Source organism: Meriones unguiculatus, chromosome 1 (assembly GCF_030254825.1).
Source record: "Meriones unguiculatus strain TT.TT164.6M chromosome 1, Bangor_MerUng_6.1, whole genome shotgun sequence".
Classification (NCBI taxonomy): domain Eukaryota; kingdom Metazoa; phylum Chordata; class Mammalia; order Rodentia; family Muridae; genus Meriones; species Meriones unguiculatus.
Window position 1 is genome coordinate 91,422,311 of NC_083349.1, and position 16,063 is coordinate 91,438,373.

Below are 16,063 nucleotides of genomic sequence, written 5' to 3' on the forward strand. Positions count from 1 at the left end.
TGAATGCTGGGATTAAAGGCATGTGCCACCATGCCCAGCAACTGCCCAGCTATTTATAATCAATATTTTTTTAAAATATATTTTGTCAGCTGGGTATAGTGACACACACCTTTACTCCTAGCATTTGTGAAGCAGAGGCAGGTATATCTTTGTTTTTCAAGGCCAGCCTGATCTACAGAGTGAGTTCCAGGACAGCCAAGGCTACATAGTGAGACCCTGTCTACAAGAGGGAAAAAGAAAGTATTTTGTCTGTATAGTACATGTGTGTGGTCCCAGCTACTCAGAAGTGTAAGGCAGGAGGCTCTTGAGCACAGGAATTCAGAGCAACACAGAACAGTCTACACAACTAGTACTATTTCAGGAACTAACCCGTTAACCAATTTCTTTGTTTTGGTATTTAATCGGCTGTCCTTACTGAAATTCCGGTCATTTAATGTTTTATTAATAGGCTAGAGGATACTTTATAAGGAAATCTTTAATTCCTTTCCCCCCCTCAGGAAACGATTATATATGGAAGTATTTGAATATACCCGCCCTATGATGCACCCTGAACCTGGTAAATTCTATCAGATTAATCCAGAAGAATATGAACATCCAAATCCATGGAAAGAGAGTTTCCAGCAGTTGGTATGAAATACAGAAAATACGGATTTATGTTATGTATTTGTAAATACATTTCTTTATTTAGAAAAAAAAAGAATATATATATACACACATATATATCCAGAGAGATGGCTCAGTGGTTAAGAGTATGTACTACTCCTAAAGGACCTGAGTTTGGATCCCAGCACCGACATAGGCAGCTCAGAGCTTCCTGTAATTCTAGCTCCAGGGGACCCAATGCCCTTTCTCTTCTGGCCTACTTGGCCAATTGCACTCATTTATGTATGCCCACACACAACTATACATAATTTAAAGCTTTTAGTTAAATAAATGCATGTATCCAAGAACAGATTATAAATTGAACACGGTGCCTACACCTGTAATTCCAGCACTCAGGACTTAGTCAGGAAGGTGACAAGCAGAAGGCCAGCCTCTGTCACATGTAAGGCTGTCTCAAAGGAAAGAAAATCAGTACCTTGGATAGTTATAATTCCAATGGATCTGTTTAAATTTGTACATAAGTTCGTAGATTTTAGTAGTTTAAAAAGTCTACATACAGTTTACTTCTCTCTTTTTTAAATGAGAGCTCACTGTGTAGTCCTGGCTGTCCTAGAACTCTCAAAAATCTACCTGTCTCTACCTCCACTTGTGCTGGGATTAAAGACCTAATACCAGCCGGGCATGTGTACCAGAGGCAGGTAGATCTCTGTTCAAGGCCAGTCTGGTCTACAAAGTGAGTCCAGAACAGCCAAGGCTACACAGAGAAACTCTGTCTCATAAAACCAAACAAACAAACAAAACATACCTCATGCCCTTTGTGGTTTAATTTTCTTACAGTCTGTCAGTTTTGAGTAGTTCTCAGCAAAGGGTGATTCTCAAATGTGAGGGAACAGTTAGCAGTCTTGAGACACTTCGTTTGTCAAAGCAGAAGAGGGCACTTACCTTTAGTTTCAGGTTTGGCAGAGGCCGCAGATTTAACTGAACACCCTCCACTTCATGGGACAGCTTCCATGTCAAAGAATTATATAGCCCAAAGTAATAGCAGTGGTAAAATTAAAGTCCGCTTGTCTTACTAGGTAGTAATGAATAGATTTTTTTTCATTGTACCATACAACTAAAAATTAGTTGGAATAGTTGTGAATTGTTTTGTATTTATTGTTATACTGTGGAACGCTGATTTAAAATGCAATGTTTTATGGCAGTGGACAATTGTTTTGTCTTGTTTTTGACATCTTAGTACAAAGGTGCACACGTGAAGCCGGGATTTGCTGAGCATTTCTATAGTAACCCTGCAAGATACAAGGGAAGAGAAAATATGTTGGTATGTTGGGTTTTATTTTTTAATTTGCATATGGGATTTTGTTACAGAATTTTCAAATAAAGTGTGTTTTTGTTGACCCTCTTTTCCCTTTTCTTTGTTTTGTGACATTTGTTCTGTACTACTGTGAACAGACCTAGTCTTGTCATTTGTATTTTATGACTTTAGATAGTAACCTTTCTGTCTGGATGATAGTAACTTTTGTACTGACACTTTTTTTTTTTCTAGTATTATGATACTATTGAAGATGCCCTCGGTGGAGTACAGGAAGCACATTTTGATGGGCTTATCTTTGTTCATTCTGGAATATATACTGATGAATGGATTTATATTGAATCTCCAATCACTATGATTGGTGCAGGTATTTTGAAACTCATTGTTAGAATTTTAGCATTTTATTTGTATTATTTCATTTACATATTGGGGCTCTTTTTAGTGCTAGTGGCTTAAAATCCAATTGGACTTTGCTAATACCTTAATGGTCAGAAAGCATAGTAGTGGGGATACTTTGAATACTTCTCTGCGTGAAGAAAAAAAAGCAGAAAAGGTTAAAGTTACAGATGTGTTTGATTTTTGATGTCACTGGTTTGTTTCTCCAGTTGCCGTCAATTACTCATTTAAGGAAAAAAATAGTCATATTATTGTTCCTTTGAACAAGCAAGCTAGGTTCTTTATGTTTTTTGTGTCGCTTGTGCTTACATCTAGGACCTTGAATATACTTACTCTACAAGTTTTCTACCATTGGGCTGCTCCCTTCCTAGCACTAATGCTTATGTATGTGTTTTAATGCTGTGGTGTTTTGTTTTTGTTTTTTAGATTTATTTATTTCATGTGTTCCTGTGTGTTTGCATATATGTGCACCATGTGCATGCCTAGTGCCTGCAGAGGGCAGAAGAGGGTGTAAGATCCTCTGAAGCTGGCGTTAGAAATGGTTGTGAGCCACCATGGTAGTGCTGGGACCTGGACCCAGGTCCTCTGTGAAAGCTCGTAACCATTGAGTCATCTTTATCTCTAGCCCCACATTGCTGTGTTTTTAAAGAAACAAATGATAACTTTTAAATGCTTTTTGTACTAGTCAACTTTCTTACACTAAGTGTAATGAGATATTTATTAAATACTGATGAGTTATTTCAAGATTTGGCTCCATCTTGGTTTTTTTGTTTTGTTTTGTTTTGTTGAGAATACAGTTAATACACCACTTTAAGGGTAGTAGTAATACCATTTACTGATGGAATTTACATGTACTGCCCCTCTGCCATCCCCCCATCACCATCATAAAAAGGAGGACAAGGGTTGAGAGTGTAGTGTTTGTCTAGCATGTGTGAGGACCTGTTTAAGCTCTAGCATCACCACCACTAAAAAAGAGGGAAAAACGTTTCCTTCTTTTAATTTTAAACTTGTAACTTAAAAATGGAGGACCAGTCCCTGGCTGCTTTTTCTGCCACCGTTGCTGCTGCAGCTGCTAGTAACTTTATTTCTTAATATGTTACTGCATTTGATATTAATACTGTTTATTTATAGTTGAATCTTACTAAGTATTACTGTACATGAGTTTGGGTATGGTGTTATCAAGTAATATCCCCAATAGATGTGTTTATTTGTCATAAATACTGAGGAAACATAGTTAACTAAAAAGTTAGTCCTGCTGCTTAATATTGATGTTTTTAAATTTATTTATTCATATGTGTGTTTCTGTATGGGCATGTGTGTGTGGAGTTCAGAAGAGAGGGCCAGTTCCCTGGAGCTGGAGTCAGAGGCAGTTGTGAGCCACCTGGTGTGGGAGCTGGGAATTGAATTTAGGTCTCTGGAAGAGCAGGAAGTACTCTTAACCACCGAGCTGTTTCTCCAGTCCAGTAATAACTAATGTTTTTTAGAAGTCCACTCTCACCTGGGCATGGTGATACAGGCTTGTTACTCTGGAACTTGGGAGGAGGAATTGGGAGGATCTCAAGTTTAAGGCCGTCCTGAGCCAAATATTGATGCCCTGCCTTTTGCAGGATGGCTGGGATTGGGGTGGGTGGATGGATCCTTTCTGTACAAATACCTCACTGATTGACTAGAATAAAGGTTGTGTGCTTAAAATGTCTCCTTTACAGCACCTGGGAAAGTTGCAGACAAAGTTATCATTGAAAACACTAGAGATTCAACTTTCGTCTTTATGGAGGGTTCTGAAGATGCGTATGTTGGATATATGACAATAAGAGTAAGATTTTTGTTTTGAAATACTTTTTGAATTGTGTGATTCAGTAGCTGTTACCTCAAATAAAATTTCTACTTTTCAGTTCAACCCTGATGACAAATCTGCTCAGCATCACAATGCACACCACTGCTTAGAGATCACGGTGAACTGCAGCCCTATTATTGATCACTGCATCATCCGCAGTACATGCACAGGTTCGTACTTCATGTTTTGTATGAAGTGGAGCCATTGTTATTCCTCAATAGGTTTTTTTAATGCATAAATAATTTTTCTTATAGTCGGTTCTGCGGTATGTGTTAGTGGTCAAGGAGCATGTCCTACCATCAAGCATTGTAACATCAGCGACTGTGAAAATGTCGGACTTTATATAACAGATCATGCACAGGTATTTGTTTAATTTGAACCTTTAGTTTTTTATTAATTTTCTATATATTTTTTTAAACTGCACTAATGTTTGTTTCTCATTGTTATAGGGAATATATGAAGATAATGAAATTTCTAATAATGCATTAGCTGGGATTTGGGTTAAAAATCATGGAAATCCAATTATTAGACGGAATCACATTCATCATGGACGTGACGTTGGTGTGTTCACATTCGATCATGGCATGGTAAGATTCGTTCTTAAGATAAAAGCTGGCGCTGCCAATTAACATTTCCTATCAGAGTATCAGAATTGAAGAGTATCATCATAATCATTCTATAAATTCACATGCCCAAAGCACCATACTCAGAAAAAATATATTTTTGTTAGAATTCACTGAAAATGGATGTGGTCTTTGAAGTCTAATCTAGCAGTTAGTTCTCAAATCTGAATATATGTAAAAATCATATGAAAACCTATAGGCTTTTTTTTGTTGAGAAAGAGGTGTGTGTCTGTGTCTGTGTAAATTTTTCTTTCTACATCAGATACAATAAGGATTTCTAAAAATGAAGCCAAAAAAAGCATTTTTAGTCAGCAGCATAGTGAATCTAGTACAGTTTATCTGTAGTGTTTGTACTTTGGAAATAGTAGTCTCAGTTGTTTAGGGTTGTGTTGTTTGTTTGGGGGTTGTTTGTTTGGTAGGGAGCAGTGTTGAGAGGTCACAGCTATGACCTGGGGAGCAGTGGGCAAGTGTTTTACACAGGCTCTCATTGTTAATTTGGTTTTGCATTTTAATTCTCCCAAAGAAAAAAATAATGTATGACCATATGCCAGTATTCTATAATTCTAACCTTGCAAGGATCTGAAGTCAGGTCAACCTTGGATACATTAGAACAGAGCGAGGAAAAAACAACCACCAAACCATCTTCTACCTTGCATAAATTCAAAGCTAATATAATATAAGTAGGATATCAGTTTTAAAACAGGCGGAAATTACTGAGGATGTAAATTTCACTGTCTTTACTTTACATAATTTTCTAGCCTTGACTTAACAGAGTTCTTTAAGGTCATTATTCCAAAATAGTGTTAATAGCAGATAGATGTAATGTCACATTCTGTAAAACACACTGGAGGCAAGAGGATACCCACAAGTCTGAGAGCAGTCTGCTCCGTAGAGCAAGTTCCAAGCATGCCAAGGCTGCACAGTAAGATAACAACAATAGTGAAAATAGTATTCGTGGTTTTGATTTAGTGTCTGGTTTCCCTTGAGTTAACTATCTACTTGTACAACATTTATCTTTAAGTATATTCATATTTATTGTTCAATTTTTCAAGTTATTTTTGTGTGGAGGGGTTACATTCCTAGAATAAGTTCCAATATTCCTAAAAGGAATCACAAAAGACTTAAGTTAAGGGCTGGGGAGATGGCTGATGATACCAGATACCAGAAGCTCATTGGCCAGCTAATGTAGCCGAATTGTGAAAGTAGGAGAGGGCGAAAAGGATCGTTCAGAGGTTAGGAGCATACACTGCTCTCACGGTTAGGTTCCCACACTCCTCTAGTTCCTCAGTTACCTGTGACTCCAGTTCAGACGGATCCAGTGCACCAAGAGCACCTGGGCTCAGGTGCGCGTGCCTCGCCGTGGCACACACTAAAACCAAATAGCTGAGCCAAACCGAGAAAGCGCTTGCACTGACCCGAGCTGCACACTTGTGCACAGATTTGTGCTTGCTTCCTCATGCCCATACACGTGCTTAGTTAACATGACACAAACACCCAAATGAGTTTTTACTTTTGGACTTTTTTTTAAAGATTTATTTATTTATTTATTTTTATGTAGGCGAGTGCCCTATCTACATGTATGCCTATGCACCAGAAGAGGGCGTCAGATCCCATTATAGATGGTTGTGAGCCACCATGTGGTTGCTGGTAATTGAACTCGGGGCCTCTGGAAGAGCACATAGTGCTCTTAACCACTGAGCCATCTCTCCGGCCCATGGATTTTTTTTAAAAGATGTGTTTTATTTTCTTTTAAACTTTGGTTTAAAAGAAAATGGAAGAAAAACAAAAGTTGCTACAACTTTAGAGTTTGTATGTTTGAGCGCCCTATTTAAAAAAAAAAAAAAGGTGAGAAAATAGCTAAATGTAGTGAAGCACACCTTCAGTCTCAGCAGGCAGAGGCAATTAGATCTCTGTAAGTTCGAGGCCAGCCTGGTGTCTACAAAGTGAGTCCAAGATAGCCAAGGATACAGAGCAACCCTGTCTCAAAAAATCCAAAAGGGGTGATGAGGGGGAAAAAAATGTACTTTTTAACCAGCTTCATCCCATCACTAGTAAATCTTTGGGGGAATTTTGTTTGTTTGTTATTTTGAGACAGGGTCTCATTGTAGAGCCCCGGCTGGCTGAGAAGTTACCCTGCAGACTATGCTGGCCTGTAAACTCACAGAGATCCACCTGCTTCTACATCCTCAGCACTGGGTTTAAAGGTGTACACCAACGTACCTAACCTTTTTATATTTTTAGTGTATAGAAGTTTTTTTTTCCTGTGTGTATGTATGTACATCACGCCTGTGCAGTGCCCACATAGGCCAGAAGAGGAGAGCACCATCCTCTGGAACTGGACTTACAGATGGTCGTGACCCACCATATGAGTGTTGGGAACTGAAGAGCTATTGCTCTTAATGGATGAACATTTTCTCAAGCCCTGTACATTCTTTTGTATTTGGAAACATTTGTGATCTTACAGCTGCAGATCTGTATTTACTTTTTATTTATTTATTTATTGTATTCTCCCTATAACCCCTGACCTCTATTCCTTAATTTTATGTGGGTTCTTGACATGTGTCTAGGCTTTATCAGCTAGCCTTCTCCCCCCAACCCTCCTTTCCCCTACATTTTTAGAAGAACTTACAGGTTGAATTTTTGCCACTTGAAAATGACAGCCGATTATCTTTTTAACTTATCAGAGTGTGCAATTAGGTTATCTATCTCTTAATTTGGTGATATTTTTCCATTTTAGCATCAAGTCTGTCTGATAACTTTTGCTTTCTTTACTTTCTGGTGTTGGTTTGCTTTATTTCATATCCATATGTTGGTTTTATTGTTGATGTTTTCCAGTTTTTTGTTTGTTTGTTTTATATGTTTTCTTTAGAAACTTGGTTCTTCCTATTATTGATATTACTGTATTCCTTTCCTTTAAGTGTTGTGTGACTTTCTGAAATGTGTTTTCACTGCATTCCATTGTTTCGTATGATTCTGCTACTTTACTTTGTTTTAATTTTGAACTTCTTAAAAATTAAATGAAATAGTTCTACTATACACAGAGGTACCGAGAATAATGTAATGAGTCCTCACGCGCCCATAAATAAGAACCAGTTTTGGTTCTCACTGCTTCCGTGTTTATGTTGTCTTCCTTTCCTTGTATTCTGGATTATTTTGAAACAAAATTAAGAATTAACTGGGATGGGTAAACTCCAGACAGCCTTATTCTGTAAGTATTTTAGCATTTATCTTTCAAAAGCTGTGATTCTGGGGCCAAGATTATGGCTTAGTGGTAGGACACATGAAGCCCTGGGTCTTTCGCCAGCATCAAGAAGCGGGAAGGGAGGCCTTTTGTGCCTTTCACAGAACCACAGTGTCACTGCTACTCTTGAGATGCTATGAGGACTAGAGGATGATTCGTCACCCCTCCCCCTTTTTTGACAGAGCAAGTGGCCCATCCTAGGCAATCTCAGTCCTGAGGAAAAAGATAGAAGAGAATATGGGGGAGGGGGGTTGACCGTCCAGATTAGAACGTGTCCCAGCGAGAGACCCTATCTTCAAAAAAAAAAAAAAAAAAACCAGGTTTCATACAAACACACACACACCAATTTAAGAAAACAGATTAAAGCTGGGTTATGGTGATGCACAACTTTAATTCCAGCACTCAGGAGGCAGAGGCAGGTGGATTCTGTGAATTCGAGGCTAGCCTGCTCTACAGAGCGAGTCTAAGACAGACAAGGCTGCACGGAGAAATCCTGTCTCAAAAGAAAAAAGAATAATTCCCTTTGTGTTTTCAAATTTATTGTCAGTATTTACAATTTGAGCCCCCCCCTTTGTTTTATATTTAGTGCATTGAAGAATATTTGTTTTGTTTGTTTCTGTTTTTTCCAGACAGCTGCATTGAAAAATGTTAACTTGTTTGTTTCTTATTTTTTGATAGTCTCACTCTCGTAGCTTTAGCTTGATATAGACCAGGATGGAGTTGAACACACAGAAATCCAAATGATGGGTTTACAATTAAAAGTATACATAACCATGCTCAATTTGAAGAATGTTAATTTTTTTGTAAAAGAAATGATTAAAATAGAGATTTGAAGTTATTAATGGGTTTTTAAGGCATTTATTTCAAGTTTATGAACCTAGCCTATGACAGATTGAATCTGTGTTTCTTGTGTTGAAATCTGGCTTTCCCCTATCTCCTCCTTTCACTTATCATTTTAAAAGGAAGCCTAAAATTACTTATTTTTGTATGTGTGCACAGTTCATGTGTGTGGACAAGTGTGCTACAGAATGTATATGTGTGTGTGAGAGAGAGAACAATTTGTTTGAACTCACTATGTAGCCAAGGATGGTCTTAGATGCTGATTTTTTTTATCTTTTATTTATTTATTTATTTTTTTGCTTTTGCTTTTGCTTTCTTTCCAAGTGTGAGGCTACTTGCGTGGTGGGAGGGCTGAGGTGCTGGGGTACAGACTGAGAGCTTCTAACATACTAAATGGCCACACTACAGCTGAGCTTTGCTCAAGCCCCAGAAAGTACAGTTTTTAACCCAGAAGGAATCACTTCTTAGTTTCCTACTTTAGATTTATGCTTTAAGCCTAAATTGTTTATATTAGCTAATACCGTAGGGGCTGGGAATGGTGGTGCATATGTTTAATCCCAGCACTCAGAAGTCCGGAATAGACAGTCCGTCTCCAAGGTCAAGGTCAGCATGATTTACAAAACAAATTCCAGGGCAGCCAGGGCTACATTAAAATGTTTCCAAAAACATGAATAAAACAAGCAAAAACAACAAACCACTACTGTCATAAAAAGTATTGCTTATCCTTCCTGTCCTATTTGCCCTTTTATGCTATTTTTTTTTTTTATTTAGCCTGTTTTTATATTCGCCTATTTTATGTTGCTGCTAACATAATTATCAACAGGCTAGTATAGAGGAAGCTTATTTTGACTCTGGTCCAGGATGAAGTTACTGTATTTGGTAACAGTCTTCTTGTGAGCAGATATCCAAAATGACCCCAAATATAGTGTGGACAAAAAAGAACATGAATGTTTTTACCCTGGTCTCTCTGCTTCTTATCAAACAGCCTGTACTCAGTCATGGAAGCTCCACTTGTTGGTCCTTTCTGAGCCTAATCACTTTCCAGAGACCCGTGCCTCTAAACACAGCTGGCTTAAGGTTCCAAACATTTGGGGGCATGGTTTGGGGAAGAGGTGTGTTGTGTGATACTTTATTTGGGTTGAGTTGGGTGCACACATGAGAGGAAGCACTGTACCTATGAACTTTTTCAGCAACCTTTTCCCCAGCTCTTTTTTTCCTTCATTTTTATTTTATGTGTATGGATGTTCAGCCTGCATGTGTGTCTGTGTACCACATGTGTGTAGTCCCCATGGAGCCCAGAAGAGAGGGTGTTAGATCCCCTGTGAGCCATCTTATGGGTGCTGGGAATCAAACCTGGGTCCTCTGGAAGAGCAGCCAGTGTTATAGCTAGCTGCTGTGCCACATCTCCAGCCCTACCTTAAGTCTTAATACTGTCAATGGGAGTTTCAGAAAGACAAACCATCTTTATAACTTTAAAGAAAGTCTTCTGCTCAGCCTACTAACTTTTTTATTACTTGAAAACTATACTCCAAGGATATTCTGTGGTAACATTATCTCACTGTCCTCTTTATTCAGAGTAAAAAACATTTGGCAGATTTTTGTAAATTATAATTTGGGTTTTGGACATTGATTTCAATGGAAAATAACCTTTGTTGTTGTTGTTGTTGTTGTTGTTGTTCTTCCTTCAATTTTATTTTCTTAAAGGCAGGGTTCTACCGTGTAGTATAGGCTGGCCTAGAACTTAACACCCCCCTGGCTTCTGAGGTGTGGAATATAAGCATGTATCATCATACTTTGGCTTTTAAAATTTATACTGGAGTTCTAGCTTAACAAAATAGATGTAGTTCTTTACACTGTATTTTAAAGCAAAGTATGGCTAGTTCCTTGGGTTGGGATGAATGAACCTCGGTTTATTTCTAATTTTTTTTCTTTTAGACCGGATATTATATAACCCAGGCTGATTTCAGGCATCTAATGTAGCCAAGGCTGGCCTTGAACTCTCCATCCTCCTGCCTCTACCTCTCAAGTACTAGGGGCCATAGGCCACCACATTTAGCAATGTTTGTAGGCCTCTTTGATGCAGGCTAGCTGGAGCTGCTGGATCATGTAATCCTCAGGCCATCAGCTTTCAAAGCAGCTAACTGTAGATACCTAACTTTAGATCATCCTTTAGAAGTTGCTGTATTGGAAGTTTGTTTTTTTTTTTTAATGCTCTGGGGATCAAACATAATAGGCATTTTATTTTCCCCACCCTCCGACCATTTGTAAATTTTAATTGATGTATATAAGTGTTTTGTTTGTGTGTATGTACGTATGTGTTTATGTATGCAAGCACGTATGTATGCACCAAATGTATGCTTGGTGCCCACAGAGGCCAGAACACATTATTGGATCTCCTGGAACTTGAGTTAAAGATGTGATTGTGAGCCCCTGAGTAGGTGCTGGTAACCAAGCCCAAGTCCTCTGCAAGAGCAGTAAGTGCTCTTAACTGTTAGCCATCTCTCCAGCCCATTTGTTGGTAATTGTAAAAACAAACAACATGTATTTTCTTTAATGGCTTCAGCCTTTTGGTAAAGGATAATACATATTAAGTAAAGAATTACATTTATTGAATACCTCTTTGTTTTTCTTTCCTAACTTTCAATACATTTGCCATAATTAGAAAATTTGTTGGGTTATGGTGGTGCATGCCTTTAATCCCAGCAGAGGCAGAAGCAGGCAGGTATCCGAGTTCTAGGCTAGCCTGATGTACAGAATGAGTTTCAGGACAGCCAAACCTGCACAGAGAAAGCCTGACTCAAAAAAAAAAAAAGAAGAAGAAGAAAGAGAGTGTATTGTTTCTGTAGTATCATTTGAACTTTAATGTGTCTCTTTAATTTTTGTTTCATTTCTATTTAGAAAGTAGCTTTTATATACAGATTTTAACTCTGTTTTTTTAGGGCTACTTTGAAAGTTGCAACATACACAGAAACAGGATAGCAGGCTTTGAAGTAAAAGCCTATGCTAACCCTACAGTGGTTCGTTGTGAAATTCACCATGGGCAGACTGGAGGAATATATGTCCACGAAAAAGGAAGAGGACAATTTATAGAGAATAAAATCTATGCAAACAACTTTGCAGGCGTATGGATTACCTCAAACAGTGACCCAACAATAAGGTATTTGCATAATTACAGTTAAAGGTTTTGGGGTTTTGTTTTGTTTTGTTTTCTGGGGTTTTTTATTATTGTTGTTTGGTTGGGTTTTTTTACTTCTGAGAAAAGTCAAGATACTGAACTTTCTAACTCTTAAAATATGTGGTGCTGAAGAGATGGCTCAGCAATTAAGAGCACTGGTTGTTCTTCTAAAGGACCCGGGTTCAATCCCCAGCACACACACATGGCAGCTCACACTATCTGTAATTTTAGTTCCAGGGGATCTGACACCTTCACATAGACATACAAACAGACATGCAAGCAGAATACACATAAAGTTTTTAAAAATAATTTTAAAAAGCAGACAAGCTTTCATGTATTAATTATATATATGTGTATATATATGTAGGTTTTATAAACATGATTACTGTAAAATGAGTTTTTCTGACTATATCTAAATTAGTATAATTCACTTTTCTGTTGTTTGTACTGAATGTTCTGTTTAATTTTATGAATGGTTGAAAATGCTGTTATAGGTCATTTTTTTTTTCTTTTTTAATGGGGTCCCTGATCTCCCTGAATTTGACTGACTTAAAATTCTCTATGCATACCACACTGGCTTGCCTTTGCATTGTAAGTGCTGGAATTAAAGGCATGTACTGCCATTCTCAGCTGACTTATTTTTAATTGTCAAGTTGTCCACTGGCTTTATGAAAATAAATTGCTAATATTTATCACATATTTCTAAGCCAGCTAAAAGAAATTGTTTTGAGTGTTTCGAGGTAATGTTTGAAATGCTATGTTGGAGCTCAGTGTGATGGCAAATATCTGTATTTCTGTCACTTGAGAATCAGAAGGTGGAGGAATCCCACAAGTTTGAGGCCAGCCTTGTCTGCATAGTGACATTCTGAAGAAAACTAAGACCAAATCAAAACAGCAAAACAAATATCATTGGGATCTAAGAACATAGCTCAGAGCTTACCCAGCAATATATAAGACGTAGATCAGTTCAGCACTACAAAATAAACATAAATTCTTTTTCATTTTAGATAATAGGTGTGTTTAAAAGCCCTTAGTAATAGAAAGGATTAAAATAGAACTTAGAAATATCTAATTAGGCAGCCTCATTTGCAAATTAAAAACTTTTCTGTCCGAAGAAGCTAAATGATTTTCATATTATCACAGGTGGTAAAATAAGCTTTGTTAAATATGAGTTTTTTAAAAATTATTTCATGTTATAGGGGGAATTCTATATTTAATGGAAATCAAGGAGGAGTTTACATTTTTGGTGATGGACGAGGCCTTATTGAAGGAAATGACATTTATGGTAAGCATATGATTTGGTTGTATAAAACTTACGCATTAGCCTCTCTGGTGTGTGTGTGTGTGTGTGTGTGTGTGTGTGTGTGTGTGTGTGTGTGTACGTGTGTGTACGTGTGTACGCGTGTACGCGTGTAAGCTTAACACATACAGACTTAATGAAGGAGGGGACAGGTAGGACAGGCTCAGTCCTTGGCCTCTACTTTCCTCCTAGCTACTTGTACATTGCTTAGTACATTGCTTCCTCTGGGTGTATCCCCACCCTCTTCTTGGTGAACCTGAGAACCTGCTTATCCTTGGAAACCTTGAGCAATTCCATAGTGCAAGGGTGGGAGGTCACATGCCTCCTAAATCATGTGTTATGTAAACTTCGTGTGTTTGGTGAGGTACCATGGGGCCAGTTGTGCCTTGACTTGCTCATGGGCTTTATCACTTTGTGGCCTTTGTAAAGGCCCCCACAGTCATGGGGTAGTACGGATCTATGGCTCTTGCTCTTCAGCAGGGCCCACAGCAATAAAACTAGCCTGTTCTGAAATTATCATCTAAGTGAGAGAAGTGGTCTAGTTCCTTTAAAGTCTCAATAAAGGAAGGGGCTAGAGAGATGGCTTAGCAGTTAACAGTACTTGTTCTTGAGAGGACCTAGGTTCAAGTCCTCGCACCTACAACCATCTGTAACTTCAGTTCCAGGGTGTCCATGATCCAGATGTTCATGAGAACAAAATACACACAAAACAAAACAAGAATAAATCTTGGGAAAAAAAATTAAGTTTCAAAGATTATTCTCTGATACGTAAACATTCGCTCAGTACTGTATATCCAAGGCACTATGCCAGATATCACAGGAAAACATACATAAGGGCCTAGTCTTAAGGACTGTGTATAATTTTCTTATGTTCACTAAATATCTAATAATGAACAATGTTGGTTGAACTTCAGTCTACTTTGAGCTTGGTAGAGAAGGGATGCACTCCTCACTAAAGCTTTAATTCAGCAAACTGATATGTCAGGTATGTGGTATTCACATCAATTCTATTTGATAGACATTAATAGCTATCTAGTTGTTAATTTCAAGACAGGTATGAAAAGGCTAGAATACAGACTCAAAGTCACATTGGAAATAAACACTTAACAGCCTGTCCTGATCTAATATATTAATCTGCCTGAGTCATTTCTACATCTACTTCGCCGCTCACCCTCTTAGCTGTGTCGTGTAATGCTCACTGAAATTCTAGTATATGCATTGTTACTATTGCCTGATGTAAAATTTACTTTGTATTACAAGGCTCTAAACATTGACACTGTAAATTTTATTTTTAAATAGGCAATGCGTTAGCAGGAATTCAAATTAGAACAAACAGTTGTCCTATTGTTCGGCATAACAAAATTCATGATGGACAACATGGTGGGATTTATGTGGTAAGTTAATGATTGTAGATACGTAAACTCACGTGGAGGGCTGTGCATCGCTGTAGAGTGCTAACCTGGAGTGTGTTCAGTTCCCCACACCACATAAGCCAGGCCTAGTGGCCCAAGACTATAATCCCAGGGTTTGGAAGAGGCAGGAAGATCAAAAGGTCAAGATGGAATTGAATATAAGCAAATCCAGTGTTAGTCTGGACAACATGAGATCCTGCCTCAAAAAATAGGAGAGAAGGAGGAAGAAAACTACAAGTGTCTTATCAAGAAGCCCACACCCAGGTTCTTGGGGACATCTTTCTAAGCAGCTAGTTCTCTTAACTCACATGCTCAAGTCTTGTATTAAAATAGCTGTTAAATTCCCGACTGTTTCATAAACAGAAGGTAGGAACAGCTGGGTATGGAGCCTGTGAACCTAGCTTGGAGCTGGGGCTGGGGACTCACACGCTGAGATAAGCAAGGGCTGCATGGGGCTTCCTTGGCAGTGTGCTTGCCATACAAAGCATGATGACTTGCGTTTGACCTCCAGAACCCACTAAAAAAACCAAAAGGTGTGATGGCTGTAGTTGTAATCCATTGCTGGGGAGTCAGAGATGGGAAGGATTTCTGTACTGACTAGGAGGATAAAAAACCAAAATGGGAAAAATACATAGTGAAAATGATTCACAGGAAAACATGGGGTTCGGGCAGGGTTGAGAAGATTATATTTGACTTTTAGATTATGAATTTGTAGACAATAATAGTAGTCTTATTCTTCCTTTGAACATGAGTGACTTCTAGTTCCTATGTGTAGGTAGCTGACTACTTTTTGGCGTCAGAGACAGAACCTCTTTAAATTTATTTATTTGGGTGTAGGAGAATGCATGCCATTCCTCAACTAGGGAGGTCAAAAAACTGCTTGTGGGAGTCAGTTCTTCCCTTCTACCATGTGGGTCTCAGGCATCACACGCAAATCATCAACTTCAGAACCAAGTGCCTGTACCCACTTAGCCATCTCACCTCCCCTTAAAGTTGTAGTTACTGGAAACTGGAAGCGATGTCTGCTAAAAGTGTAGGAGCTGATTGGCAGTCAGCTTTGTATTTTACTGGAATTTTGTCAGTGTGACTACTCTGTGAATCTGAAATTCTATAAAAGCAATATATAAAGCATAACCACTACTACCACCCCCAAAAGAGAGAGCCTGGGAATGAAACAGCCACCTGGATCTTATTTTCTAAAGGTGATAAAAATTCTGGTATCATTGAGACCTTACCATTTTGGAGTAATTTCCCAGAAGCTGGCAGTAACTTTTGTTAAAGGAGACATTTTTATTAATGTTATACATCTTAGAAATGTTCCTTTGCT

General features: G+C 38.2%; 1 protein-coding gene across 4 annotated transcripts in view; it reads left to right on the plus strand.

The window, feature by feature from the left end:
* Window positions 1–16,063, plus strand: part of Fbxo11 (F-box protein 11) — a 76,974-nt gene that overhangs the window by 53,187 nt on the left and 7,724 nt on the right. For all 4 annotated transcript variants that reach the window (XM_021657277.2, XM_021657278.2, XM_060363333.1 and 1 more), the window contains exons 5-14: window positions 498–627; window positions 1,841–1,924; window positions 2,150–2,282; window positions 4,018–4,124; window positions 4,204–4,315; window positions 4,400–4,506; window positions 4,595–4,732; window positions 11,789–12,006; window positions 13,224–13,309; window positions 14,624–14,718. In XM_021657277.2, coding sequence (XP_021512952.1) covers window positions 498–627; window positions 1,841–1,924; window positions 2,150–2,282; window positions 4,018–4,124; window positions 4,204–4,315; window positions 4,400–4,506; window positions 4,595–4,732; window positions 11,789–12,006; window positions 13,224–13,309; window positions 14,624–14,718 — 1,210 coding nt within the window. The remainder of the gene's footprint in view (window positions 1–497; window positions 628–1,840; window positions 1,925–2,149; window positions 2,283–4,017; window positions 4,125–4,203; window positions 4,316–4,399; window positions 4,507–4,594; window positions 4,733–11,788; window positions 12,007–13,223; window positions 13,310–14,623; window positions 14,719–16,063) is intronic.